At 51.5% G+C, this 24,462-nt stretch overlaps 9 protein-coding genes across 9 annotated transcripts; 5 read left to right on the forward strand and 4 right to left on the reverse strand.

Moving 5' to 3' along the window:
- Positions 1-1,338: 1,338 nt before the first annotated feature.
- On the reverse strand, positions 1,339-3,212 carry PtrM4_105980 (Atrophin-1 multi-domain protein; the record flags this gene model as incomplete). The annotated part of the gene is made up of 3 exons (XM_001936115.1): positions 1,339-1,800; positions 1,851-2,683; positions 2,741-3,212. The coding sequence occupies 3 exons, from the start codon at positions 3,210-3,212 to the stop codon at positions 1,339-1,341; spliced, it is 1,767 nt and encodes a 588-aa protein (XP_001936150.1).
- Positions 3,213-9,485: 6,273 nt separating this feature from the next.
- PtrM4_105990 (PheS, Phenylalanyl-tRNA synthetase alpha subunit) lies at positions 9,486-12,342 on the reverse strand (the record flags this gene model as incomplete). Its single annotated transcript, XM_066107671.1, has 4 exons — positions 9,486-10,885; positions 11,081-11,193; positions 11,430-12,276; positions 12,339-12,342. 4 exons carry the CDS (start codon positions 12,340-12,342, stop codon positions 9,486-9,488), a joined length of 2,364 nt encoding a protein of 787 aa, XP_065962120.1.
- A 426-nt stretch (positions 12,343-12,768) lies between these two features.
- PtrM4_106000 (Dimer-Tnp-hAT domain containing protein) lies at positions 12,769-15,300 on the forward strand (the record flags this gene model as incomplete). Its single annotated transcript, XM_066107672.1, has 1 exon — positions 12,769-15,300. The coding sequence occupies one exon, from the start codon at positions 12,769-12,771 to the stop codon at positions 15,298-15,300; it is 2,532 nt and encodes an 843-aa protein (XP_065962121.1).
- A 165-nt stretch (positions 15,301-15,465) lies between these two features.
- PtrM4_106010 (uncharacterized protein) lies at positions 15,466-16,434 on the reverse strand (the record flags this gene model as incomplete). Its single annotated transcript, XM_066107673.1, has 1 exon — positions 15,466-16,434. The coding sequence occupies one exon, from the start codon at positions 16,432-16,434 to the stop codon at positions 15,466-15,468; it is 969 nt and encodes a 322-aa protein (XP_065962122.1).
- Positions 16,435-16,694: 260 nt separating this feature from the next.
- On the forward strand, positions 16,695-16,966 carry PtrM4_106020 (mitochondrial dicarboxylate transporter; the record flags this gene model as incomplete). Its single annotated transcript, XM_066107674.1, has 2 exons — positions 16,695-16,845; positions 16,914-16,966. The coding sequence occupies 2 exons, from the start codon at positions 16,695-16,697 to the stop codon at positions 16,964-16,966; spliced, it is 204 nt and encodes a 67-aa protein (XP_065962123.1).
- Positions 16,967-17,014: 48 nt separating this feature from the next.
- On the forward strand, positions 17,015-17,800 carry PtrM4_106030 (mitochondrial dicarboxylate transporter; the record flags this gene model as incomplete). Its single annotated transcript, XM_066107675.1, has 2 exons — positions 17,015-17,074; positions 17,126-17,800. 2 exons carry the CDS (start codon positions 17,015-17,017, stop codon positions 17,798-17,800), a joined length of 735 nt encoding a protein of 244 aa, XP_065962124.1.
- Positions 17,801-18,402: 602 nt separating this feature from the next.
- PtrM4_106040 (PrpF multi-domain protein) lies at positions 18,403-20,430 on the reverse strand (the record flags this gene model as incomplete). Its single annotated transcript, XM_066107676.1, has 1 exon — positions 18,403-20,430. The coding sequence occupies one exon, from the start codon at positions 20,428-20,430 to the stop codon at positions 18,403-18,405; it is 2,028 nt and encodes a 675-aa protein (XP_065962125.1).
- Positions 20,431-20,689: 259 nt separating this feature from the next.
- Positions 20,690-21,431, forward strand: PtrM4_106050 (GrpE, Molecular chaperone GrpE (heat shock protein); the record flags this gene model as incomplete). The annotated part of the gene is made up of 2 exons (XM_001936110.2): positions 20,690-20,929; positions 20,997-21,431. 2 exons carry the CDS (start codon positions 20,690-20,692, stop codon positions 21,429-21,431), a joined length of 675 nt encoding a protein of 224 aa, XP_001936145.2.
- A 708-nt stretch (positions 21,432-22,139) lies between these two features.
- On the forward strand, positions 22,140-23,983 carry PtrM4_106060 (uncharacterized protein; the record flags this gene model as incomplete). Its single annotated transcript, XM_066107677.1, has 4 exons — positions 22,140-22,844; positions 22,875-23,276; positions 23,402-23,459; positions 23,517-23,983. 4 exons carry the CDS (start codon positions 22,140-22,142, stop codon positions 23,981-23,983), a joined length of 1,632 nt encoding a protein of 543 aa, XP_065962126.1.
- Between the last annotated feature and the right edge of the window lie 479 nt (positions 23,984-24,462).

Genomic DNA, 24,462 nt, shown 5'->3' on the forward strand with positions numbered 1-24,462 from the left:
GGCACGGACCATGCGGAGAAAGGTGGCGCCGACGGAAAGAGCAGTCTAGCCGCGGTAGGGACCGGCGACGAACCCCCACCACTTTCACTTATCCTGTGCAATCTTAACGCAATCTCAGTCAAAGTCCAGATGCCTACTTTTGCTAAATCTTCGTTTTACTAACTATCATATACATGTGTAAGGAATATCTGGTTGCCCTTGTCCCATCTGTGCGAGGCGAGGCCCGGCGAGGCCCTAGTTCTCCTCTGAAACTTGACTGCGGCCGGGAACCGTAATCGGGCTTGTTGGCTTGCTACATCTCCGAAAAACTTATCGACATCGAGTGCTGTGGCCTCACTAGAGTCACGGCCATACATCATCCCCACTTCACTTGAACAAGGGTCGGCGCAAAGGAATGAACGTGGCCACTGCAAGAACGGGCAATCCTGAATCCTGCATGCGCGCGTGGCGTTCATAGACCCCCCGGTAATTTGTAGTAACGACTACTTGGGCTTCCCCTCTCATGTTCGTGCCCCACCAAATCCCGTTTCATCCGGTACATTTTAAGACGTCACGGTGCCGTTGAAACATGCTATCACGGCTGTACTACGGCCGACTCTTCAGCCTCACCGCGTATCTCGTTGAAACAACCTTGGGCCTCATTTCGTGCCGCCGGTGAAGGCGGCTGGGTAGATAGGATCTGAAGGTAGATCGTTCACTATTGTCGTTACAGTTGCCGTCGCAGGCGTACTTATACTGAACGTAATACCGGCCCGGGGTTAGTGCTGGTGGGACCAACGTGCTCGAGGCACCACAATGTTTCCAAGTTCGGCAGGGAGGATGCGGAGCGCCACAAGTGCGTATTGGAGATAATTCAAGTGGGTCAGAGAGTACTTGGCTCAAGATGGATGGTATTCTCTATTGTATCTACCCCTGCGCCTGCAGGTCGTATCTTAACACAAACTCGGTGCGCCACAATGCAATTCGTCAATGCTCCAGTCGTGAAACATCCCCTAGCTAAGTTGTCACCGATTTTGAACTGGTGATGTAAGAGAAAATATTGATGTGCAAAGAAGCTACCTAAATATACAAAGGGAACGCGGAAATAATCGGGTATAGATGCCAGTATAGACAGTGCAGCAGAAGTTGGTAAGGGATTCTATCCCGTGCTGTGACAAATGAACCAAACTCCAAGGAAATAAACAGGTATTGGTAGAAAGAGCATATGCAAAGGCCGTAAGGGTACAGAGATAGCAATCGTGATGAGCTGGGTGCCGTATTAAAGGTGTACCAAAGAAGGTAAGATGATGGGTATCGTCTAAATGGGAGTGTAGTCGAAGGAACGTTTGCCCGATGGTTCTAGCACGTCTGCTCGCACATCTTACCGATGGCTCTCTCAATGTCAGAGAAGAGGTTCAACACGTGGCCATCGGCGTAGATCTTGATAGACTCTGTCTCTTTACGTTCAGTACGGGCAGGGCTGTCGAGCTTGACAGGACTCCGCGGAGGCGTGGTCTCGGCAACGTGGTCGCGACTGCTAGGGTCTAGTACAATGGCAGCGGCAACGTGCTCGAGCAATTTTTGCCGGAGGCGTAAGCGGCGATTCTCGGCCTGCTCTAGTTTGAGGATAAATTCATCAATGGAAATGTCCAGTTCGGCAAGAGCTTCTTCCTGTTTGAGGAGTGATTCACGGGAGAAGATGACCGTCTCTCCACGCCTCAGGTAGGCGATCATACGGCCATGAAGCTTCTGGCGGCCCGCGCGCAGAGACTTGTAGGTCTTCCGGAGGTAGTCGCAGCGTTCGTCAAGTGCTCTGAGTTCCTGAAAAGAGATTAGTGATGATAGTTGAAGTAGGACTGTGAACAACTTACTCTTGACAATGATGCTACGTCCCGCTTGTTGAGAACTTCGAAGTTGCCGGCCTGATCATATGCTTGCTTGTGCAATAGCTTCTTGTCGCCGTCGCTCATGCGTCTTGAAGCTTCAGGCACTCGCATACCTTGAGGCAGCTTCCATGGATCCGGAGTAGGTTCGGGTCCGTCGGCTTCGGACACAGTCCGGCTTCGCTCCCTCTTACTGTTGCGTCGCTTGGGTCGGCCTCTTTCCATGATGGACGACTCCGACATGTTCCGGTTGTGAGATGACGATTGTGTAGCCATGGGGTCCTTCCTTTCCGTTCGCGGCGAGTTTCGGGTGGAGGCTGGTGATGTGGCATAGAAGGGGTTGGTAAAGGCTGAGGGTGGTGTAGGAAGAGGAACACTGCCATTTGGTGATCGTCGCAGGTCCGATGTATTGAAGGGAGTGGTCGATGCGGGAGTGGTGAACTGTGGCTTCATTGCTCTTGAGTGGAGAACGAGTGGAGCGGGCGATGCTTTGCGCTCAATGGCAGGTGACTTTGGAGGTACTTGGGGTGGTAGTTCAGGTTCTTCCTCGATGTTTTCAGTTTCAAGCTTCAGTAACGGTCTAGGCGTTGCACCAGGACTGAGGATCGGGGACAGCGGCCTTCCGGTTCCACTGATCATTTCTGATGAGGGAGGACCGTTGTTTGCATACGATGAGTTGGCAGAAGGGCCAGTAACACAAACCATCATAGCATCACCAAAAGGACCAGTCCTCCAGTTTGAGCCTGGAGCACTGGTCGACCGTTCATGGCCAAAAGCCTCATATGATTGCTTGCGTAGAGGGGGTCTTCCCGGAATAGTGGCTAAAGAGTGGTTAGGCATTGGTGGGAAACAGCAGCAGCTGGAAAGGTCAAACTTACGAGAATCGATTGACATCTCTTGAACTGTCGTCATGGTGTTTCCAAGTTCGGGGACACTGACTTTCCTTCTTCTTGACAGAGAGCCAGTACGTTGCCAGAAAGGTAGGCTGCTTTCGGGTAAGACGGCAGTGTCGCTGAGAGAAGTAGAAGAACGGCCAACTGCGAGAGCAGCGAGCTTGTCGGAAGAGTGGCTTGGCTTTGATAGTCCGACTGGGCTCTTTGCTGAAGGCCAAAGTTGATATTTTGAAGTAGTGGGTGGTTGAGTGAGGGCTGAGGGAGCAGCACCGGGCGAGTTTGAATCTCTGGAAGGCTGGAGGTCCTTGAGTGAGCACGAGCGTCGGGGTGGGTGGTGATTCATCGGGTCGAGGGGTCGAGCTGGGCGGCTTACCATGATCCTGGAGGAAGTTTCCAGACTTATATAAATGGTCGACTTGTCGGTGTCGGAACGCATGCAATTGGCAATGTGTGTCATGGCGGACGTTTGAGGTTGCCGTGGCTCACTGTCTGAAGTACAAGGTTGATGAGACTCGGGAGGCGGGTATGTCAAACATGAGGGCTTTCCCTGCATGTATGTGGTAAAAAAGACACGGCTGTGGGTCAAGTGTGGCTCGCAGGCACTAGTAGTGATAGCTGCAGCAACGAGGAGGGCCCCTGCTACCAATAGCAGAAAAAGTGTCTAGGCTGTCGGCGGCGCAGCCAGGAGCAGACTGGCGGGCGTTGGATGAAACACGGGCCTAACCTCGCATGTCTGGCGATTCGTGGGGTAGGCTATACGGTCGCGCAATTAAGGTCCAGGGTGATCTGCACGATGTGCTTCGCGGCACCACCCTTCCATGGAGCACAACGGATGGTGCCTCTTCGGTGCAAAAATGCTGATCTGCAGGACGGTGCGGAGGCGAGTATGTGCAAAGCAAAGTAGTGAAGCAGGATGCGAGCTGGTATCTACAGTACCTAGTGCGCCGACGATGGCGCACCTGACGCAGCTGAAATCAAGGCACCACTCCGACGACCATCAAACCACGACGCATGCAAGGCGGCCGTCGAAAGGGCATAGGGCATGCGGTTTACCATGCCGGTCGGTCACGCCCGAAAGGGTATGAAAGCCGATGCTGAAGGCTGCGAGCATGGCTCTGGGGGATGCATCCGTCAGGCAGAGCCATGTGGTGTTAATTAAGAAGGAAACATGTGCCCCGTGCAGGACTTGGGCCAGTGCAGAGACGTGTGCAGGCAATGTGCAGGTGAAGGTGAAGCGGAGCGGACAAGAGCATACGGTATACAGTACATACATGTACACGGTAGTACGAGGTGTAAGATTGTTACTCTGTACAGTACCCGGTGCATGGGGCGTATACGACAGCTGAGGTTGTGCCCGGTGCACCTGCCAGTGTCTGGTTGGCTGGAGCGTACGCGGAGGGAGGGAGGAAGGTGCGCGTCAGGAACGGGGGCAGGTGCGAAGCGAACGTTTAGGTGCAGCCGGGGCACCCATTGGCTGCGGAAGCGGCCTCGTGGCAGCCCTGGCTACTGGAAGCAGCTGGCAGGGTCATGACGGCACAGTAATAAGCAGGCACGACTCGCAAACACCAGGAATTTTCTAGACGATGCCGCTCAAAGCTTATCGTCGCCTGGTGAGACTTTGTGAGGATTGCTAGCGAACGGCAGCATGGCTAGCAGCGCTGAGCGCCTCAACCCTTATACGACGGCCAAATATCGACAAAATCCCACGGCATCTTCCACGCTGCAGGACCATGAGAGTTCCCCTGTCGCGTTTGGGCACCGTCGCACAAACTCCACACTGGACTGGATAGCTGCGCGAACCATGCCTTGACGTCGGCTAGGTAGGCTGGTGTGCAGCTTTCATCATCTAGCAGCCCTGATTTCACCTGTTTGAACTCACCGAACCCTCATCTCGTTCTCATTTCCGCGCCGTGACCATGATGAATCCATCCAATGTTGTCGACGAGCAACATGACTAGAGCTTTCATCTCCCGACTGCAGCACATATAGGCGAGGCCCCAGCCTTATAGAGTAGCCAGGCCTGAGCCGTCGCGGCCTGTCGCTTAGATGTAGGCGAAAGCGGTTCCGTGCCCAGAAAAGAGACGATCACTTGCTCTACACAGCACTCCAATGTAAGACGTACTATCAGCAAACTAGCACTGCTTCGTCACCAGCCTCAACAGCGCCCTGGCCGTCACTTGCCGATTCCGCTCAACGGTAGTGGTAGCGTGCTGCTCCAGAGGCAGCCAAGTGACCGGTGGGTCCCAGACACCGTCTTTCCCATCTCTTGCTCAGTAAACTTTGCGCCATAGCATTAGTGCCTGTGCCTAGCTAATCTCTGTCACACACCAGCAGACGACTGACTTGCTTCTCACCCACGCCAAAAGCCGGCACGCCAGCCGTCAGCGGCCAGCGGCTAGTTCCCAGGCGAGGGCAGATGCATCTCAGAAGAGACCCGCCCATCGGCCACAAGCCATGGCTGTCCGCCGTCGAGACAAGCCCGTCGCAGACGTCCACTGATCCTGCCACGCCTCGGTGCTGGGCGACGGGGAAACGGCCTCGTTTGCCGAGAGTTGCTTGCAACCCCCACGAAACATTACTACTTTCCATCATCGACTTCTGCGCTTCTGGCAATGCAAACTATTGGAAACCGTCGACGACGCTCTAGCATCGTCACCTTCATCCATATGCGCCCAACTATACATCTGCGCTTTGCGCTTTGCGCTTTGCAGCTTCCCGCTCCGCTCCCCTGCAAGGTTTTCCGACATCACGCCAAGCGAATGCCGTCATGACCAAGTCTTTGCAAGGGACTGCTGCACGCCATGTGCCAGCTGCGAGCGCAGAGTCAATATCATCCGATTCGCACCGCATACGGTTACTACCTTGCCTGTTCCTCATCAAAAATACATTGTTATGCGGGTCGACGTGCTGCACCTCATTCTCACTCGGGCCAGCTTCCCAGAAAAAGGACTTTGTGGCTTTACCCAGCTCCTCGCTGCCTCGTGACTGTCCTAGGTGGACCTGCGTCCCATCACTCCAACGTAGCTTCGGTAGGTTCGCAGGCGACGAACACTACCCAACGCGTAGCAACGTGCAGCAACCATTGCTCCACAACAGATGATCTCGCCCTGCTTCTCCACTGCAAGTGGCTGATTGCGGTATTTCTCTGCGAGCTCAACCATCAACTCCCTCACGCGCCACTCACCCAGCGCACTTCATCACACAGTTGCATGCTGCGAACCTTGGTTCTGCTTGTTTCAAACCATGTTATCTTCCTGCGGGTGTCGGCACGCTTCCCTTTGATCACCCGGAAACTACTCGTCGCCCATCTCCATACGAAGATCCTATTGAAACGGCAAAAGGGAATAATTTCAATTGTCGCGGCGAGTACGTGTGCTGGTCTATCAGTGTGATATCGCGACCTGCCCACTTCCATGTTACACCCAACCAAAGATCAGGCTTCCTGTGAATACATACAAGGGCCGCTATATGCCTGATTCCTGATGTTGCATTGCTGTCGTCGTCACAATCACCTCATCTCCGATGTCTGGATTGATGGATGCCGCAAGTTGATGTCAAAGGAACAGCCGTTGTATTGCATTGGCCATGTCTATCAATGCGCATACGGATACGCTGAGTCGTACGCGGTACATTGACAGCCGTGCCGCTGCGAGCAGACACGACTCGTGGAGATACCACTTTGGGTATGGGGTACGATATTCCGCTTATCACCACAAACGTCTCCAAGGCTGTCCCTTGTGATATATCCGGAATCCTGCGTTGCTTTGGTGATGAAAAACAATACTGACAAAATGACGTAAGCACGATTCCCTAGCTTGGTCTCAGTCTCCTTCCTTCCTTCTTCATCGCATTATTGTCGCGGCAAAGACACGGCTATTGCTACAAGAACTCCTCTTGTAGGGTATATCCTTACTCTTCCTTTTACTCTTTTGTCAATTTCAACTCCCGTGTTCAGGTACCGTACTCATTCTATGGCTAGATACAGCTTTGCCTCATAAATGCGGCTAGCTCGGCGTGTTCGATTTTGGCCCTGACACAGAAACCATGTGGCAAACTTGAATGCACCAGTCCTGCGGCATTTTCATCTTCTGACTCTTTCTGTAGGATCCAAGAGTAGGAAGGTCAAGCGGCCACAAGGGTGTTCCTTTGCACATGTCACGTTCTCATTATGATGCATCAGCGCTCCATCTGCAGCTGTTCGCACTCCAATCTCTCTACCTGCAGTTAGGTAAAGATAATTGTCACGTTTGCATTCCAACACAGGATGATCGAAAATGGACCTTCGATCCGAGGGTCATGCACAAGTTGCCGTTTCGATGTCACTACTCGTGGGTCCATTAGCCCACTACAGGTTTTACCCCAGATATGAGACGCAAGTTGAAATCTTAGGCCCTGTAAGAATACATGAGAACACACCTATACGGCACTCGGGAGGTCTGGACGCCGACTGGAGTCTTGTCGCCATCAGTCAGCAGACGAGAACTATCCAGCGATTTGAAATACTCCGAAGTGGCGGAAGCAACCATTAGAAAGCAGTCGAGTACCCACATGTAATCGGTTCGACCAGCAATTGACGTCGAGCCCCAAATTACTAAGCAGTCGTTCATGCGCAATATTTATTTAAACGCGGTCGATGTCTCCTGATAAGATCTCCTCATTATGCGCAACTCCTTGCGTTAGGCTGCTTTGGTGGTGGTGGGCTGATCCTTGTCGGTATGGATTCTCATCTATGCTACGATCATTAATGCGCATAATGTAAGAGACGAGTACCCCAGCGCTGTATGCGTGAACATGATCTACGGAGTGTCCGAAGTCGCCGTTCAGCCAGTTCACATATTGGAGCAATCAGGCACCTGGTTCAAGTGAGATAAGTTGACAATTGGTCAGGTCAACGATCGTGGTGTATTGTCATATGAGATCAGGTCATAGTATAACTTAGCAGAGTATACCTGCCCTACTATAAGCGAGGAACACATAGGGTTCTGACAGAAAATCTGCGAACGGTACTGCAGCCCTATCGGCCCTTGAAAAAGCATACCAGAAAAGCAACCATGAAGCTACGCGAAGATAAGAAAAGCCACCCTCTTAAGATCAGATCTACCAGCCCTATCAGAGATGTCGGCGAAACTGGCATCTATTTCCGCCCCCAACCAACCCTCTCGAAACCACGAACCTGGCTGCCCGCAGAAAAACCACACAAAAGTCCCGTAGCCTCAACTTCCTAGACGACTTTTGCGAAAAGCCTCATCATCGCCGAACGTGAGATTTGCAAGTATGACGACAATGACGAAGAATTTTCTCTTCGTTAGCGATGATTTCAAAATCCTATCTTGCTCTTACTTGTCGTATTATCACAAGGACCATCGATACGACCACACGCATCGCCCCTCGATCCGACACCGAAGCGAAAATTGAAGCTAGATCCAAAGTCTGGGTCAAATGCAGAGTCAAAGACAAGCTACACTCGTAGCGCCGAACAAACGAAAGCTCTTAGAATGGGCCCTACTTCCATACTACCGCATGCACGACCGTTGGGTCCTCACACCCTCATTCCCCCAAGCGCATCCTTTCATACGCAATCCCCCCCATTCCCTTTCCCCCGCAAATAAACTTCGCACCTGTAACGTAAACGTTCAAACTTACCAAATTTGGCGAGTAAGATGGGCTGTCTATTTTTGGGCGCGACTAAATCTCCCTTTTTCTTGCTTCGAGAAGGAAAGTAGAGCTCGTCGGTATGCGACTAGGACTAGGTGCAGTCGATGGGCGCACGATTGCGTGGTGTCCGTATCGCATCGTGGGGCGCGTGGCGGACGACGGTGCGCGCGTGAGTCGGAGCGCGATGCGAAGGGGGGTATATCAGAGCACATATAGGGGCGATAAATCATCATTGTCGTCGGGGCACGTGACGTGAGCGACGAGATTGGCTGTCGGAGGCTGTAGATCTTAGAGATCGTTGGGGTCTAGGAATGATCGTTCCGCATCTTGAACATAAGGATTTTGGGTAGGGGCGGGGGTGGGAGGGGAAAGAGGAGGGATAGTGAAGGAAGAAGTAGTGTGTGGGGGGTGCTTTTTGGTTTCTGACTAGGAGAATTGAGCGCGGGATGGCGTTTTGCTTGACGTACATGCGCAAAATGGAATGAGTAGACCGACATAGAGTATGAGATTTCTTGAATACTGTAAAACTCTTTGCACTCGGTGTTGAGTGGAGAAGCTTGGTATGCTCACATCAAATCATGGTTACAGATATTGGTACATAACATGGAGAAGGGATATCTGAGGAAAGAGAGGAAAACTAAACAGAACAGTGATACAACTATCCTACTTCAACATGCTCTTTGACCGTTTCGACCCCACAAGCAAATGCAATATGGCTGTTTGACCATACTCATATGCTTTTTTCCTTCCAGAAACCCGCAACAATTTCGAAACAACGTTTTGTCCCTTGGTTACAAACCCATCCATGTCTTCTCCCGTTCTTCTCGAAGCCCACCCAGCTCAACACTTTTCATGGGGCGCACCCAAAAAGCACCCAGCTAGATGGGTTTCCCCAGCCTCCACACCGCCATCAAACCACCCTGACCAGTACAGGCTTGCGCCACCCTCCCAGGCAAACCACCCGGCAGATCTCTCCTCCTCCTTCTGTCTGCTCACTCCCCTCAGAAAAAAAACACGGACATAGCCACACCCGCTCTTCCGATCAAGCCTCTCCCTTCCCAACCCGCACACTAACTTACCTTAGCTCAACGCCCAATCTCTCGACCAGCATGTTTCTCAGTCGCTCGTGCAGCTCATTAGTCTCCTCATTCGTCAGCGTGCGTTCCAAACTGCGGTAGTTGATGCGATAGCACATGCTTCTACGGCCAGTCTTGGGGTGCACGAATTGATCTGTTAGCCGCACGTCTTCGATGAGGTCGCCGCCGATTTCGCGGGCGATTTCCATGACGTCGTTCTCGTGGAAGGAAGAGGATTGTGGTGGTGGTATGGGACTGGCTGGTGGGATGGGGTTGTCGCCGTCTGGCGGGTTGCTTGATACAATGCCCGGTGCCTGGGCAGCAGCGCCTCCACCGCCGGCAGCACTTGAGGAGCTCTTGAGCCAGAAACTCACGTCTTTGAAACATGCGGGATATTTGCTAAAGGGGATGAAACGGCGGATGGGCTTCTGTTCGCTGAATTGCGATAGGAAGCGCTCGTCGCTTGACCAGAACAGACGGATATCAGGGATGGAATAGAGCAGCATGGCGATGCGCTCGAGACCAATACCAAAGGCCCAGCCTACGCGGTTGGAGACTGACGCATTGTCCAGGATGGGTTGGGAGACGATGCCACAGCCGAGGACTTCGAGCCAGTCGCCTTGCCAGAAGACTTCTAGTTCCCACGAGGGTGAGGTGAAGGGGAAGTAGGCTTCTACCCAGCGTACTTTGAGGGGTTCGTTGGGAGTATCTGAAGTAGTGTCCGAGGCGCTTTTTGCAGCGTTGAAAATTGTGACGACCATGTCTTCGAGACTGCGTTTTAGATGGGCGGCTATGGCTTCAACTTCTTCTGGTAAGTGGCCTGTTTGTAGAGGATTACGCTCAGAGTGGAAAGACGGGTTTGGGTCTTCGACGGCGATGTCGTGCTTGGGTATATCCTCTACGTCTTCCCAGATGATTTGGGCGAGGTCCTTGCCATCTTTTTTTGCTTGCTCCCGGTTCCATGTTCGTGCTCCTTCCATCTGGTGAAAAACAGGGTAATGGCTCCGGTCAATGGCGTCACGGCGGTAGACATCAGCACTGATGAGATAGCCTTCGCTTTCGTTGCTGCGGAAGGTATCGGCTTGGTGGGCGGAAGTGTGGGTTCGTAGTACGGTGTCCTTGTTCAGGTAGTACGTGTCTGTTCGACTGCGTCCGACGTGGTCCAAGGGAAAGCCTAGTGAGTCGAAGTTTTGCCCTGTGGTGACGATGGGGAAGAGCTCGTTATGCGTTTTGTAGCCTGGGAAGCGGGATTCGATGAGTTTCCGTGTTATAGTGAGAGGATGGTCTGGTTGTAGATGAAGACGTCGAGGGATGGCAGCAAGAATTGTGGAAGGTGTGTTCATCCACTCATCAGTTTGATAGCTCCTTCCTTCAATCTTGACATCTCTCGGAACTGATGCTAGATAGACTTAGATGTTGTCCTCGTGAAAATTGATTGCAACGGCTTTTGGATATGGAGATGACCAAGAAAGCCAGCGCATAAATCCAGCAAGATAGCTAGATGTAACGAACGCTATTTTCATAGTCATACAGCCTAGGCATACCGCGAATGAACATCACATGATAGCAACTTACTAGAAGAGTTGCATCTCACAGTATGTGGCCACAACCTCGACAATACCACCGGAATCCGTACCCTTGATGACGCATTCAAACTCAATTGACGGCAAATTGCTGTCGAGCACATCGGTATCCGCATCTTTGTAGCTACTGTTCCCGTAATGGCCGTTGTCGCTTCCACACAAAATCGCAACTCGCGGCGCCAAGCCCAGCCAGAAGCTCCGAGCTTAACGTGTCCGTGCACCTTGTGCCCGGATTCATCTCATGCCCCGCGAACACCATCTTAGCGATCTCAAATTTGAAGCTGTACAACACCACACAATAGCTTAATATTAATAAAAACATAGCATTGCAGTAATTAGATACTTGCGATTAACTTGTACTATCTGAATTTTTGTGGGAGGTTGACGTTGCGGCCACGTGATGTGGTCTTTGGTGGTGGAGGCGATGGAGGAGATGCAACTCTATCGCGAGCTCTATCCTCCATCGCTCGTTTTTGACGCTTGTTCTTAGAAGAGGGCGCTCTTGAGGCTTTACGCTTGCGTTGTTGAGCTTGTTGGGTGGCTTTTTTCTGGTGTTGAGCTTCAACTTTGCGCGCGCGTTCAGCTGCTTTCTCAGCTCGCTCAAGCTCCCTTATCTCCTTGAGCCTCTGCCTCTCTACACGCTTCTCCTCGAGCTTAACTTGACGCTGCAGTTGAACCTCCTCACGCTGCTTCTTGGCCTGTGCTTTTTGGAGTTTCTCCTCTATCTTATCTCGCTCCCGTACTACTTCTCTAGCTCGAGCCTCGCGTATCTTGCGAGGAGACCAGAAGACAGAGCCACCGTGATACTCCTGGCGCTGTTGAAGGTCAAGAGCTTTGCCCTTCTTCTTATGCTTCTTTTTATGTTGAAGAGCCTCCTTTAAGCCCTCGTTCTCATGCTGTAAAAGCTTATACTGCACAGAGAGATGGTGAACGCTTGAGCGCAGCTTTCTTGCCTCATACTGATGGCTATCATTGACAGCAGCTCGTACTAACCGATCGAGCTTTCTCCAGTCATGATCAGAGAGCCCTGAAGATGAGCTTCTCTCAGCTTCTGGCGTGCTGGCAAATCTACGAAGGATAACGTTGGGATCTATTGGCCATATACCAGTAGCTTCAAACGCTTTTAATATAGTTGATTGCTTAAACGAGGCCTGCCAAGCTCTCCAGAAGAGTGGGAAGAAGTCTCCTTTCTTAATTGGAATGAGGCCTTGAGCCTTGTAGAGATGGTTAGTGAGCTCGTTGGAGTAGGCTTGAGAGAGTGGCTTGAACACATACTTGTCAACGAGCGAGCCGGCTCGCTCAGCTCGCTCGGCTTGGACGTTTTGACCAAGCCGAATGAGCTGAGCGCGCAGTGCGCGCTTGCAAGCCGAGCGAGCTTAGGGATAGGCGCTCGCTCAGTCAGCTTGCTTAGCTTGGTTGGATGGGGCGGTTGGAAACTTGGGGCTGAAGGACTTGGTGGAGGGGCAATCTCACGATGATTTTTAGGTGTAGTGCGTAAGTTCGAAACCTAGTTATAACCTAAAATACACTCTTTTTTGCTATATTTCTAGCAAATAAGCTACTAAATTTCCGGCTAACGGCCTGGCAACAATATTCTCCTTCTGCGACACTTCACTTACTACTTATCACCCACCACACTCACCTATACTCCATCAACGCGTCTCTATTTGCAGCTATTATCTACCTCGCCGTTGCTATAATGCCAGCAAAAAGAACACGCGTTAATGCTCTAGAAATCGCGACAACTTCGAAGCGCCCTAGAGTCGCAGCGCGTCATCGCGGGACTGCCAGCCAACCTGTGCTAGTCGATACTCGGCCATTCTCACCATCTCCACCTCCTCCACCGCTGTCGCCGCGTCAAGCTCTCGTCGCCGCGCCACAAGCACCAAATTTTGAAGCGACCCTCCGAGAGTCGCGCGCCGAAGAGACAATCATCCCACCACCTGAGGGCAGCGAGCATGCCACTGTTGCAGCTTCAGGAGCAGCTAGCGAGGCTGTCGACGAGGGTTTCGTATGGGTAGAGGACAAATACGACGGCTTTAATTGGAGTCGCTACCCAAAGCACTGCAAGCCGCCCACATCACTTTCGAACCGAGCAAGCTGGGTATACAGCCATAGCTATCGCATCGCCTTGCGCAGCAACGTCGCAAAAGTCACGTGGATCTGCCACTATTGCTATAAGCACAAGTTCACTACTGTTGGCCGTGGCATACATGACGTCTCGCAGTCTCCATCAGCGCCAGCACGTCATCTCGGAGAAGACAAGAAAGGTCATGGCTTGAAGCCTCCAAGTAAGCGCACTACCGTCGCTCCTCGGAAAGAAACTCTCCTCGAACGCGCCCTTCAGAAGGGCTGCTCTCAGGCTGTTGCCAACGAGCTTACCAACTTCAATATACAAGAGTTTAGGCTTGCGGCCGTCACCTGGCTCGTCGAAAACAACCTCCCACTCTCACAATTCGAATCATCGTCTTTTCGCAATATGATACAATTAGCTAGCGTAGAGGCAGAACGAGCCCTGTGGGCATCTCATAACAGCGTCTCACGATACGTTATACGCCTGTACAACTACCTGTTACCAAAGGTTGTCGCAAGCCTTTCAGAATCAATGAGCAAAGTCCATATAAGCTTTGACGGATGGACGACAAAAGGTGGCAAGCGCGGTTACTTAGGTATCGTCGCCCACTACGTTGATAGCTCTGGCGAGCTCAGGGACTTGCCTATTGCGCTCCCACAACTGACAGGTGCCCACACCGGCGAGGCCATGGCTGAGGTCGTGATGGCAATATTCAAGCAGTTCGAAATCACTGTGGGCAAGCTCGGTTACTTCGTCCTCGACAACGCACATAACAACAACACCACGATCAACACTCTCGCCTTGCAGATGGGCTTCAGCGCTACCGAGCGTCGCCTTCGCTGCGGTCCTCATACGCTTAATCTCATTGGCCAGATGCTACTCTGGGGTGAGGAGAAAGAGTCCTACGACAACGAGGAGACTGAGCGCGTGAACGAAGCTGAGAACATGGCTACTTGGCGAGGCGATGGACCATTAGGAGTGCTTCTCGCGGTTATCAACTACATCAAAACACCACAACAGTACGCTCTTTTTGAGAAGTATCAGAAGCTCGCTATTAGGGACCAGCCTGTCAACGCGCCAACAGAACAGCACAAAATCAAGGAGCCCGTCAAGCCAGTTGTTACTCGCTGGAACTCTTACGTTTCGTGTTTTGAGCGCGCTGTTGAGTTGCAATTAGCGGTTAATGGGTACGCCAACTACCATATTCAGAAGATTGAAACTGAAGACGCGTACGCCCGAAGTCGTAACAACAAGCTGCCTGCAGCGCCGGATTGGATGAGGTCTGATGGGATCAATGCCCATGACTGGCAGGTGATTGCTGAGTATATTGATGTGCTCAGGCCACTGAAACAAGCTACAAAACGGCTTGAAGGCCGCGGCAAAAGCGGTGCTTTTGGAGCAATCGCTGAGGTTATTCCAGTATTTGAATACTTACTTGGAGTCTATGAGGACCGCTTGCAAAGCTATGAAGACGTCATTCACGATGAGCATACAGAGTCACCCGAAGACCACCTTGCTATCAACCTCCGCGCTGCCCTAGTTAAAGCCCGCGAGTACTACAACAAGCTCGACCTCTCGCCAGCTTACTATGCTGCTACAATCCTTCATCCTCGCTACAAAAGCTACCTTGACGCAGCGTGGGCGGATAAGCCTGATTGGCTAGAGAGCAGCAACCGCAAGTTTCAACATTTGTGGGCGGAGTACAAAAGCTTACCGAAGCCGCGCTTACGCCCCAAAGTCAGGCACAATGATATAGACGACGCTATCAACAGCTTTATTGAGCCTGCAGGGCTTACGGAGAACGAGGAGGATGAATATGAGGCTTGGAAACGCAGCGAACCGATCGCTAGCGAGGGCGTCGACCCTATAAAATACTGGGTAGGACTCCGCGATCGCTACCCCAGCCTTAGCAAATTTGCTATCGACATGCTATCAATCCCAGGCTCAAGCTGTGAGTGTGAGCGCTTATTCAGCGAGCTGGGTGACCTCCTCGAGCCCCGTCGGCGCAGCATTTCTCCGCAACTTCTAGCAGCAATACAGTGCGATCGACGATGGATAAGAGCTGGATTTGGCAGTGGTGAGGTGCCTGTAAAGGAGGCTATCAGCGATGAGGAGATGGACGCGAAATACGGTGTACATAAGTGGGATATTAGCTGAGAAACTCAACACCAAGGTTTCTATATAACTTTCCTAATCGGGACTGAGCCTATCAAGCCGAGCGAGCTGACAGCCCTGTTTCAGCCAATCCGAGCGAGCCGAGCGAGCTGCTGGCCTCCGCTCAATTGGCTGAGCAAGCCAATTGGCTGAGCTCGCTCAGCTTGCTCATTGACATCTGTGCTTGAACAGCACTACATCGAGCGGCTGGAGCGTATGAGTCGAATGGGGAGGAAGGATCATGAGGAGGATCCTATGGCGATCGCAGTACTTGATAAACTCCATCGTGAGGTGAGATCCATGGCCATCAAGGATGAGCAATCGCCATCTCCCTGATCGCTGCTTTGTATAGCGATCAAACACCTGCTCTAGCCAAGCTAGGCCTACGTCATTGTTTGACCAGCCTGTTAGAGATGATGAGACAAAGACCTCATGTTCTCCTGCCTTAATATCCTCCACCCAACTCGATCGTATGGCTCCATTTTTAGCTGCGTAGATAAGGGCTGGAGGCAGCGAGCTCCCATCGGCGCAGCAGCAGGCCAGGAGTGTCAGAAACTCGCGTGATCCATCCTGGAGAGATGCTCGAACCTCTTTCTTATCCCATTGACGCCTGCTAAATATCCTCTTACTCCTGCCTATCATACCAATAAGGAAGCCCTTTTCATCCATATTGTATATATCTCGAGCCTCTAGGTGGTATTCGGTGATCTTCTGGTGCAGCAGCTCGAAGTAGAGTCTATACTTTGACTCAGAATCAGCCAGGTGGCGCGTACGATCCATGGCGGTGGTCCACTTTGAGATAAGATAGATCTCGTGTCGGTTAATGAAGCGAGTAACCCAGCTCTCGCTGAGCTGCTGATGGGCTACTTCTGATGAGAAATTCCTGATCATCTCTCTTGTAGGAGGTAGGCCTTGCTTAGTGAGCTTAGTGATATATCGTACAAGCTCTAACTCTTGTTGTGGGCCGATAGCTTGCTGCTGAGCGTATCCATCGCTCCTAGGCCCTGTCACGCGCCTCCATCTTCGCCCTAGCGTTGAGCGGTTAACCCCCCATTTTTCAGCAACTTCTTTTAATGTGAATTTCTCTCCTGGATCGCGCGATTCTAAATCTGCAATCGCTTCATCAATCGGAGCCATAGTTGTGGAGTTATTGCGCGTCAAAGTTGTAGTATTGAGACACGCGTCGGTGTTCGGCGGGGCATGAGATGAATCCGGGCATGAGGTGCACGGACACGTTAAATCCGAACGTGGAATCGCAACTTTCGCCGATGACGTCCGCGTCGAATTCTCGGTCTCTCAACTACCACCGAATCCTTTACCCAGCTTGACCCCATTTTTAAGGCTGCGAATCCCCGTCTGCTGCCCATGCTGTCGCTGTGCAGCACTTTTCACCCATCATGGCGGACTTGAAGAAAAAAGTGAGCTTGGCAGAGTTGCGCAAGAGCGAGGATGTGAAGCCCATGATGAAGACACCGATACATTATCCGTTTTGGTTTGGTGGCAGTGCAGCCTGTTTTGCGACACTCTTTACACATCCGCTGGATCTTGGTGAGATCTCTTCACCGTTGCTATGGAAGCAGAACTTAGGGACATTGCATGGCTAATAAATTGAGTAGTAAAGGTAGCCTACAGATTTGTCGCGTGTCCTCGATTTCGTGTATACTCATAACGTCAGGTCCGGTTACAAACCCAAGCGCTAAATGGCGTAAAACTAAACATGGTGCAAATGTTTACACATGTCATAAAAACTGATGGTGCATTGGGGCTATACAAGGGCGTACGCATTACATGGTTTCTATTTACGTGTTTACCCTAACGCGAATGTTAGATCTCTGCTGCCCAGCTACGCCAATTGACATATAGTATGACGCGATTTGGTGTCTACGAAACTCTCAAAGACCGCATGACGACAGCCAACTCGAAACCTTCGTTCTTCACACTTGTGGGCATGGCTTCAGTATCTGGTTTACTCGGAGGTATCGCGGGCAACCCAGGCGACATCCTCAACGTACGGATGCAACACGACGCCGCGCTACCCAAGGATAAGCGAAGAGGCTATAAGAACGCAGTAGACGGCATAATACGCATGTCGCGGGAGGAAGGTGTAGCCAGCTTGTGGAAAGGCGTCTGGCCCAATTCCTCAAGAGCAGTGCTCATGACCGTAGGACAATTAGCCACATACGACGGCTTCAAGCGTGTGCTACTAAACTACACACCCTTGAAAGATAATCTCTCTACCCACTTTACCGCATCCTTCCTCGCGGGCTTCGTAGCCACGACAATCTGCTCGCCCGTCGACGTGATCAAGACCAAAGTCATGAGCTCTAGCGAGAGTGTCGGCCTAATGAAGATCATCACGGATACCACGCGGGCCGAAGGTTTACGCTGGATGTTCAAGGGCTGGGTCCCGAGTTTCATCCGCGTCGGACCACACACTGTCCTTACGTTTTTGTTTTTGGAGCAGCATAAGAAGGTGTACCGGAAGTTCAAGAGGTTAGACTAGAACGGGGGTTTTCCATTGAGATTTCAGGACCTTGAGATTTGAGATTGTGGGGCTGCCATTTCTGTCCGCATGAGTCGGGTAGCCCTTATCTGGGGTATTATATGGTGCGAGGTTGAAAATGATATCCATCTGGGGTCGGGCGTTTTGAGCAAAGGCATCAATCCGGGTGTACACACGAGGAAGGTTGGTCGATATTAGAGGTATAGACAAGAAATTTTTGATAATCACTTTAGCCGCTGTGATATTGCAAGGTACTCCACGATTGCGAAAAGGCGGTCTGCCAGAGATGAGTCAAGTTTATTAGAGCCCAACTTGCTCGTTTGATCATCCGTACATGTGTGTGTGTGTGATGCGGATGCATGCTTCCGGGATTGCAGCTCCGTATCTTTGTAGTCCACCGGAGAAGTCCGTTTAACTGCGCTACAAGACAGGGACTATGACTACCCTTGATTCTGACTCATCGCTTACCTAGCAAATCCCCGAAAGCATCAAGTTCTATCCCTCTTCTGTCGTCCACATACACTTGCCCCCCTTTCTTAGCGATGTACACTGCTTTCTCTCCCGGACCATCTGTCCCGACCATCGTCCCACTCGGCTTCTCCTCATCTTCTCCCCTGTTTGCCCTTGTTACCCTTCCCCGCCTTGGCTTTCTTTGCGTTATCTTCCATCTGCTTCTTCTTATCCTTCGCTTTTAGCGTCGTCTTCCTCTGTTTACTTTTAACCATCCTCACCATCTCCTCCAAACTCTTCAGCTTCTTTTCCTTCTCCTTCTTTTCGTTCTCAAACGCCCTCTTCTGAGAGTAGTAATTGACCATGACTTTGCGGCCCGCTTGGTTCACAATATCTGCGAGGTGTTCGGTGGCGTGGGTCGGAAGTTGCGCAACAGCTTCCGCCCGGTCAGTGAGAAGTTCCGTGACGTCCGTCAGTAATTTCTTCAGCGCAACATTTAGAGATGTTCTAGGAATAGTGGAGAAATCTGGGAGGGCAGATGATTCTGGGGTTAGATGGCGTTTGCGATGCGGGTCGGGAAGGGGACGGTATTGTAGTTTGATCTCTTTGGGTTCTTGTTCGGCTTTTTCGACTTGTTCGAGAGTTTGTTGATGTTCTGGCTCCGGTTCAGGTTCTAGGGACGGTGCAGCGGTTTTTGTCTCGGGCTGGGAGTCTCCTTCGAAGAGATGTGAAGAGTCTTTGCCCCTGTGCTCTAAAACAAAGGCCATACCGAGGGAGTGACGGCCATTGCTGCTATAGTTGACGTTGTCGACAGATGTAGATGTGGCAGCAGAAGTAGACTCCATCACGTTTGTGTAGAAGATGTCTCCCTCAAAAAGCCTCTTTGCGGTCCTGAATACGGTGCCACTGACTGGGATAAGCTTGTTCTTTTCGTGCATTGTAGCATCGACTTGTAATTGACCGCTTGCATGACCAATCGTGATTGCGGATGGTACCAACGGCTCGGGGGCAAGCATCTGCTCAACAATGGTACCGGGTATGCGCGCAGCGACGGCCGTGGTCAACGCAGCGGTCAGTGGTATCGCGCGATGGGGCTGGGTGTCTGACAGGAATCGGACCACAATATCCATCTGAGAGGAATTGAGTGTTTTTCCTGACAATACCGGGTGGGACGAGGACTGCGAGACGAGACCAATTTTTGGAATGGTGCGCGGAACAAGGTCTTCGGTCTCCGCGATGCCCATGGCCACCGCTGCAGCCTTCCGTATATCTTCGAGCAATGCAAGCTTATCGAAGAGTTTGTTGAAGTCATTTGGGAGGATAGTGCCATCAACGCCAACGTCGTCAGCTCGAATGAATACGGCAGGATTTGCGCCATCGATACAAGTTACTCTGTAACCCGCAATATTGTCTATCCTTCTCCCGGTCGGTAATACCTTGCCAGTCTTGCTGCCATATGGATTTTTAAAGTCCAGTTTGATTTGTGAGCCCTTTCCTGTTACACCGTCAATCGTGTAGTCACCCGTGACGACTGCTTCTCCACCAACGACGTTGAACGTGGAGTCGATGAGTTTTCCTGTGTTTGTATTCCGTATCTTGACCGTGACCTCCCCGTCCGCTTTTGCATAGACGGAAGCTGGAAGAAGACCGGCATTGTATGCATACGGCCCAATGGCACTACTCATGTTTCCACAATTGCCTGCGACGTCCACTTCATCGTTCTCAATTCCAAGCCCCACAAAGGTGTAATCAATGTCCAGCTTTTCCTCGTCTTCGTTCCTCTCTGCCTCTTTCTGATCGAGCACCTCTGCGACCTGCATAGTCTCTTTGATGGCATCAAGGCCACGGCTTCCTGTTCGATAACGTGCCCCTTTTCCAAGCAAAGGAACCCTCTTTCCATATGGTTCAACCAGGCATATCTTGCTCAGACTCGATATCCCTGCGCCCAAGCCATCAAGTTGGCGCCCATAAGGGTCACCACTCCCCATGATCTGGCGGAAGATTGCTGGCCATCTCGCGCGCTCTTTAGGTAGTGCTTGTGGTTGTAGTATTACTGCGCGCGATGTTCCTCCCCGGTAGTAGGCCGCCTCGACGGACTCTTGGACACTTCCAGCCGGCCTGGCATCAACTCGCGAGATATACGAGCGTATACGTAGAGCATATAAAGGCGAAGGACGCATTACGCATCATGTCACGAAGGCCGGAAGAAGCACGTCAAGAGTGGATGGTTTCGAAGACGGAACGTCACATTTTCGGAAAAGATCCGACCTCGGGACGGAAAGATTGGACCCTGTTTTTGCAAGCAGCGTCACATCCGAAATTTTCTCGAATCGCTCCGACATCATCGCTGCACACGCCTTGATTGAGCTTCGCCTTTGATTAAGCGGCATATTACTTGTCTCTTCTCGCATCTCATACAACACAATGCTGCAAAGAACCATGCTCCGCGCCTCAAGACAACAGGCTGCCCGCTCAGTACGGGCCTTTGCGCCACTACGTCAACAACCATCCTTCACACGGGCAGCAGCCACACCCGCCATCCGATGGTATTCCGATGCGCCGGCAGCAAAGGAGGGAGAGGCGGCTGAGAAGAAGGAGGAGGCGCCCGCAGCGAACAGCGAGGTCACACAATTGAAGGAGGCGCTAGAAAAGAAAGACAAGGAAGTCATCGATCTAAAGGTAGGCTTACCACACTATCAACACCGGATGTCTCCCCAAACCACAATGCTGATATGTTCTACTCCAGGACAAATACCTACGCTCCGTCGCCGAGTTCCGTAACCTCCAAGAGCGCACCCAGCGTGAAATCAAGGCTGCAAAAGACTTTGCCATCCAGCGCTTCGCCCGCGATCTCGTTGAATCAGTCGACAACCTCGACCGCGCCCTCGGCACCGTCTCAGAGGATAAGCTGAAATCGGACAATACCGATCTCATCGCCCTGCACGACGGCATCAAGATGACGGATTCCATTCTCATCAACACCCTGAAGAAGCATGGTCTCGAGCGATTTGACCCCTCGGAACAGGCGGAGAAGTTTGACCCGAACGTCCATGAGGCCGTCTTCCAGGCACCACAGCCCGACAAGGAGGACGGCACTTGCTTCCACACGCAACAGAAGGGCTTCAGGCTCAACGGGCGCGTGTTGAGGCCGGCCAAGGTGGGTGTTGTCAAGAACGCGTAGATTCCAGGTTTATAGGACATGAACACCTCGGCCCGCGACGAGAGGAAAAAGACAGCAATCTCCTTCGCATGTGTATGACTACTTCGGTTTCGCCTCCATTGGCTGGTGGCTACAACGTCTGGCACGGTACATTGGAGGTAAATGGCGTTTATTCTTTCAGTGCATGACCAATAGGTTGACGCTTGCGATATTGTGTACATACATTCCCCTCTCATGCCCATGTGGAAAGAAAAGTCGAGCAAATGACGTGGTGTCTGCGATTATTACTGTAACATTAGATATGATGAATATGATGAGAAGAGCATAAGCAAGAGTTTTGGAGAGACTGTCCTGTTTACGAGTAATCGCGACAGACGATTGTGCTGCATTGCATGGCGCACTTACAGGCTCTTTGGACCCCTGGGTGCTGATGCCGTAATACCGTAGCAAAAACCTTGAAAAGCCGCAAGTATCGGAACCATACGGGTAGCTTTTGTTCAACACTAGGATGCCTTGATTATGATAGTGTCACTGTTTTCCCTTCGCAGCCAGAGACGTATGTTGGGAGTTGGAGTCATCGCTATGTCGCATACGACGATCCAATAGTTAGATCAGGTGTTCGCATGATACCACTCGGCATTAACTAGACCGAACTCTACTGTGCTGCCCGGCGTAACGCGCACCCCATCAGAATGCTACCCCACCTTCAACACGTATAACTCACCCAACATGGAGCCGATTGAGGCTGCGCCTGCAGCTATAGAGTCTCTAGAACCTGGAGAAAAGCCTAATTATACGCAAATTGCTCAAACTTATGGTGTTGTACGATCTACACTCACGCGGAGGCACCAACGCGTTTCAGCCTCACGCGATACTAAGACTCAAAACCAGCAAGCGCTCCACCCCCAGCAGGAGCTGGAGCTCCTACGCTATATTAAGCGCCTTACAAAGCAAGGCCTACCTCCAACACGGCCTATGATACGACGCTTTGCTTCAGATATCGCGAAAAAGGAGCTTGGAAAAGGCTGGGTTGATCGATATATTGAGCGACACCAGGTTGATCTAGTCTCACGCTGGGCGACTGGAATCGATCGAGAGCGCCACCAGGCTGACTCTCAGTTAAAGTATAGCCTCTACTTCGAGCTTCTACGCAGTAAGCTCAGCCAATACGATATAGAGCCTTGCAATATGTACAACATGGATGAGAAGGGCTGCATGTTAGGGATACTTACTCGCTCAAAGCGGGTGTTCAGCAGGAGGCTATATGAGGAGGGGAAGATCAAGGCTCACATTCAGGATAGCAATCGGGAGTGGATAACGCTGCTAGCCTACATATGCGCTGATGGATCAGCCCTCAAGCCTGCTCTAATATATCAATCAGCGTCAGGCTCGATACAGGACACCTGGCTGCAGGCTCTGATGCCTGAGGATCGAGTATATATATCCTCCTCACCTTCTGGCTAGACAAACAACGATATAGGACTATCCTGGCTTAAACAAGTGTTTGATCGATCTACGAAGGAGGAGAAGGCAGGGCGGAACTATCGATTACTCATCCTTGATGGCCATGGATCTCATCTCACGATGGATTTTATCGAGTACTGCAATCGGAATAGAATCCTCCTTGCAGTATACCCCCCTCATTCAACTCACACCCTCCAGCCGCTTGACGTCGTTATGTTTAAGCCATTCTCATCAGCCTACTCAAACCAGGTAGCTGCGTTTATAGAGAGGTGCCAAGGGCTTACATCTATAAGTAAAAGAAACTTCTATCCTATGTTTATGGCCGCCTGGGAGGCCTCGTTTAAGAAGGATACTATACTTAAGGCCTTTAAGGCAACTGGCCTCTCACCTCTCCAGCTAGAGGTGATACTCAAACGATTCAATCAGCCAGCTCAATCAGGCCGATTAAGCGATAGCGACTCCTTAGCCTTAAGCGACTCTAATTAGAGGAAGATTAGGCAGCTGATCAATCACGCTGTAGCTGATAGAGACCAGAGAAAGATCTCAAAGCTCAACCAAACGATCCACCGACTCTCGATCAGATTAGTACTAGCTAAGCATGAGAATGTGAGACTCAAGGAAGCTCTCATTAATGAGAGGCAGCTGAGGAGTATCACGGTGAGGCTGTATTCTGGTCCCCAAGGAAGGTGAAGGAGGCGCGTGATCGCCAGCACCAACAAGAGCTCGAGGAGGAGCAACTACAACACCAGAAAGCTGAGGCAGCTCGCGTACGTGGGGAGCAGAGGCAGGGGAAGCTCCAGGCAGTTGAGGCAAGGCGTGCAGCAAGGGTAGCAGCTCGATTAATAAGGCAGGAGGAGAAGGCTCGTGAGGCTGCTGATCGAGCCTCACGACAGGCAGCTCGTAGGACTCAACAACGACTCCAACAAACTCAAAAAACTGCCCAAAGAGGCAAGAGGAGACGTCTTAAGGTAGCTACTAAGGCAAGCTCAAAAAAGAGAGTAGCTGCGCAGCCTCAAGGTAGTAGTGAGGCCTCAGGTGCTGCAGCAGGCCCACCACCATCTCAATCACGACACGGCCGAGCGATCAAGCTCCCGGCCAAATATAGATAGCTATATATGTCAATTAAGGCCTATAGAGCTTAACAATAAAAAATATCGCGATAATAGCGATCGTACGTAGCTCAATAGCTTCATGTTGTGGTGTTGATTTTGGTGTTCGGAGCGCGCGTTAAGCCGGGCCGCGCGTTAAACCGGGCCGCGCGTTACGCCGGGCAGCACGGTAGGGGATGACTGTTACGATTCCAATGGTTATCTCGGAGTCATTAAACCCTTGGATTACAGCTTGAAAAGAACGTCGGAAGGTATATCGAGAAATATAGAGCTCCAGCAATACAACAACTACCCCCGTGACTTGGTGCATTTGTGATATTCCAAGACTGCATGTGTGGCGTGCAGGTCGCAGCAACGGGTGGGGTTGCACCCGAGGTCGGCTTTGTCGCGCCAAGCTTGGAACGGCGGCAGAACTGCAAGTGCGGCCGCGCGAGAAAAAAATTGTTTATCATGCTGCCCCTTCCCCACTACACCGCTCT

Source organism: Pyrenophora tritici-repentis, chromosome 5 (genome assembly GCF_003171515.1).
Source record: "Pyrenophora tritici-repentis strain M4 chromosome 5, whole genome shotgun sequence".
In the NCBI taxonomy this organism is placed as follows: Eukaryota; Fungi; Ascomycota; class Dothideomycetes; order Pleosporales; family Pleosporaceae; genus Pyrenophora; species Pyrenophora tritici-repentis.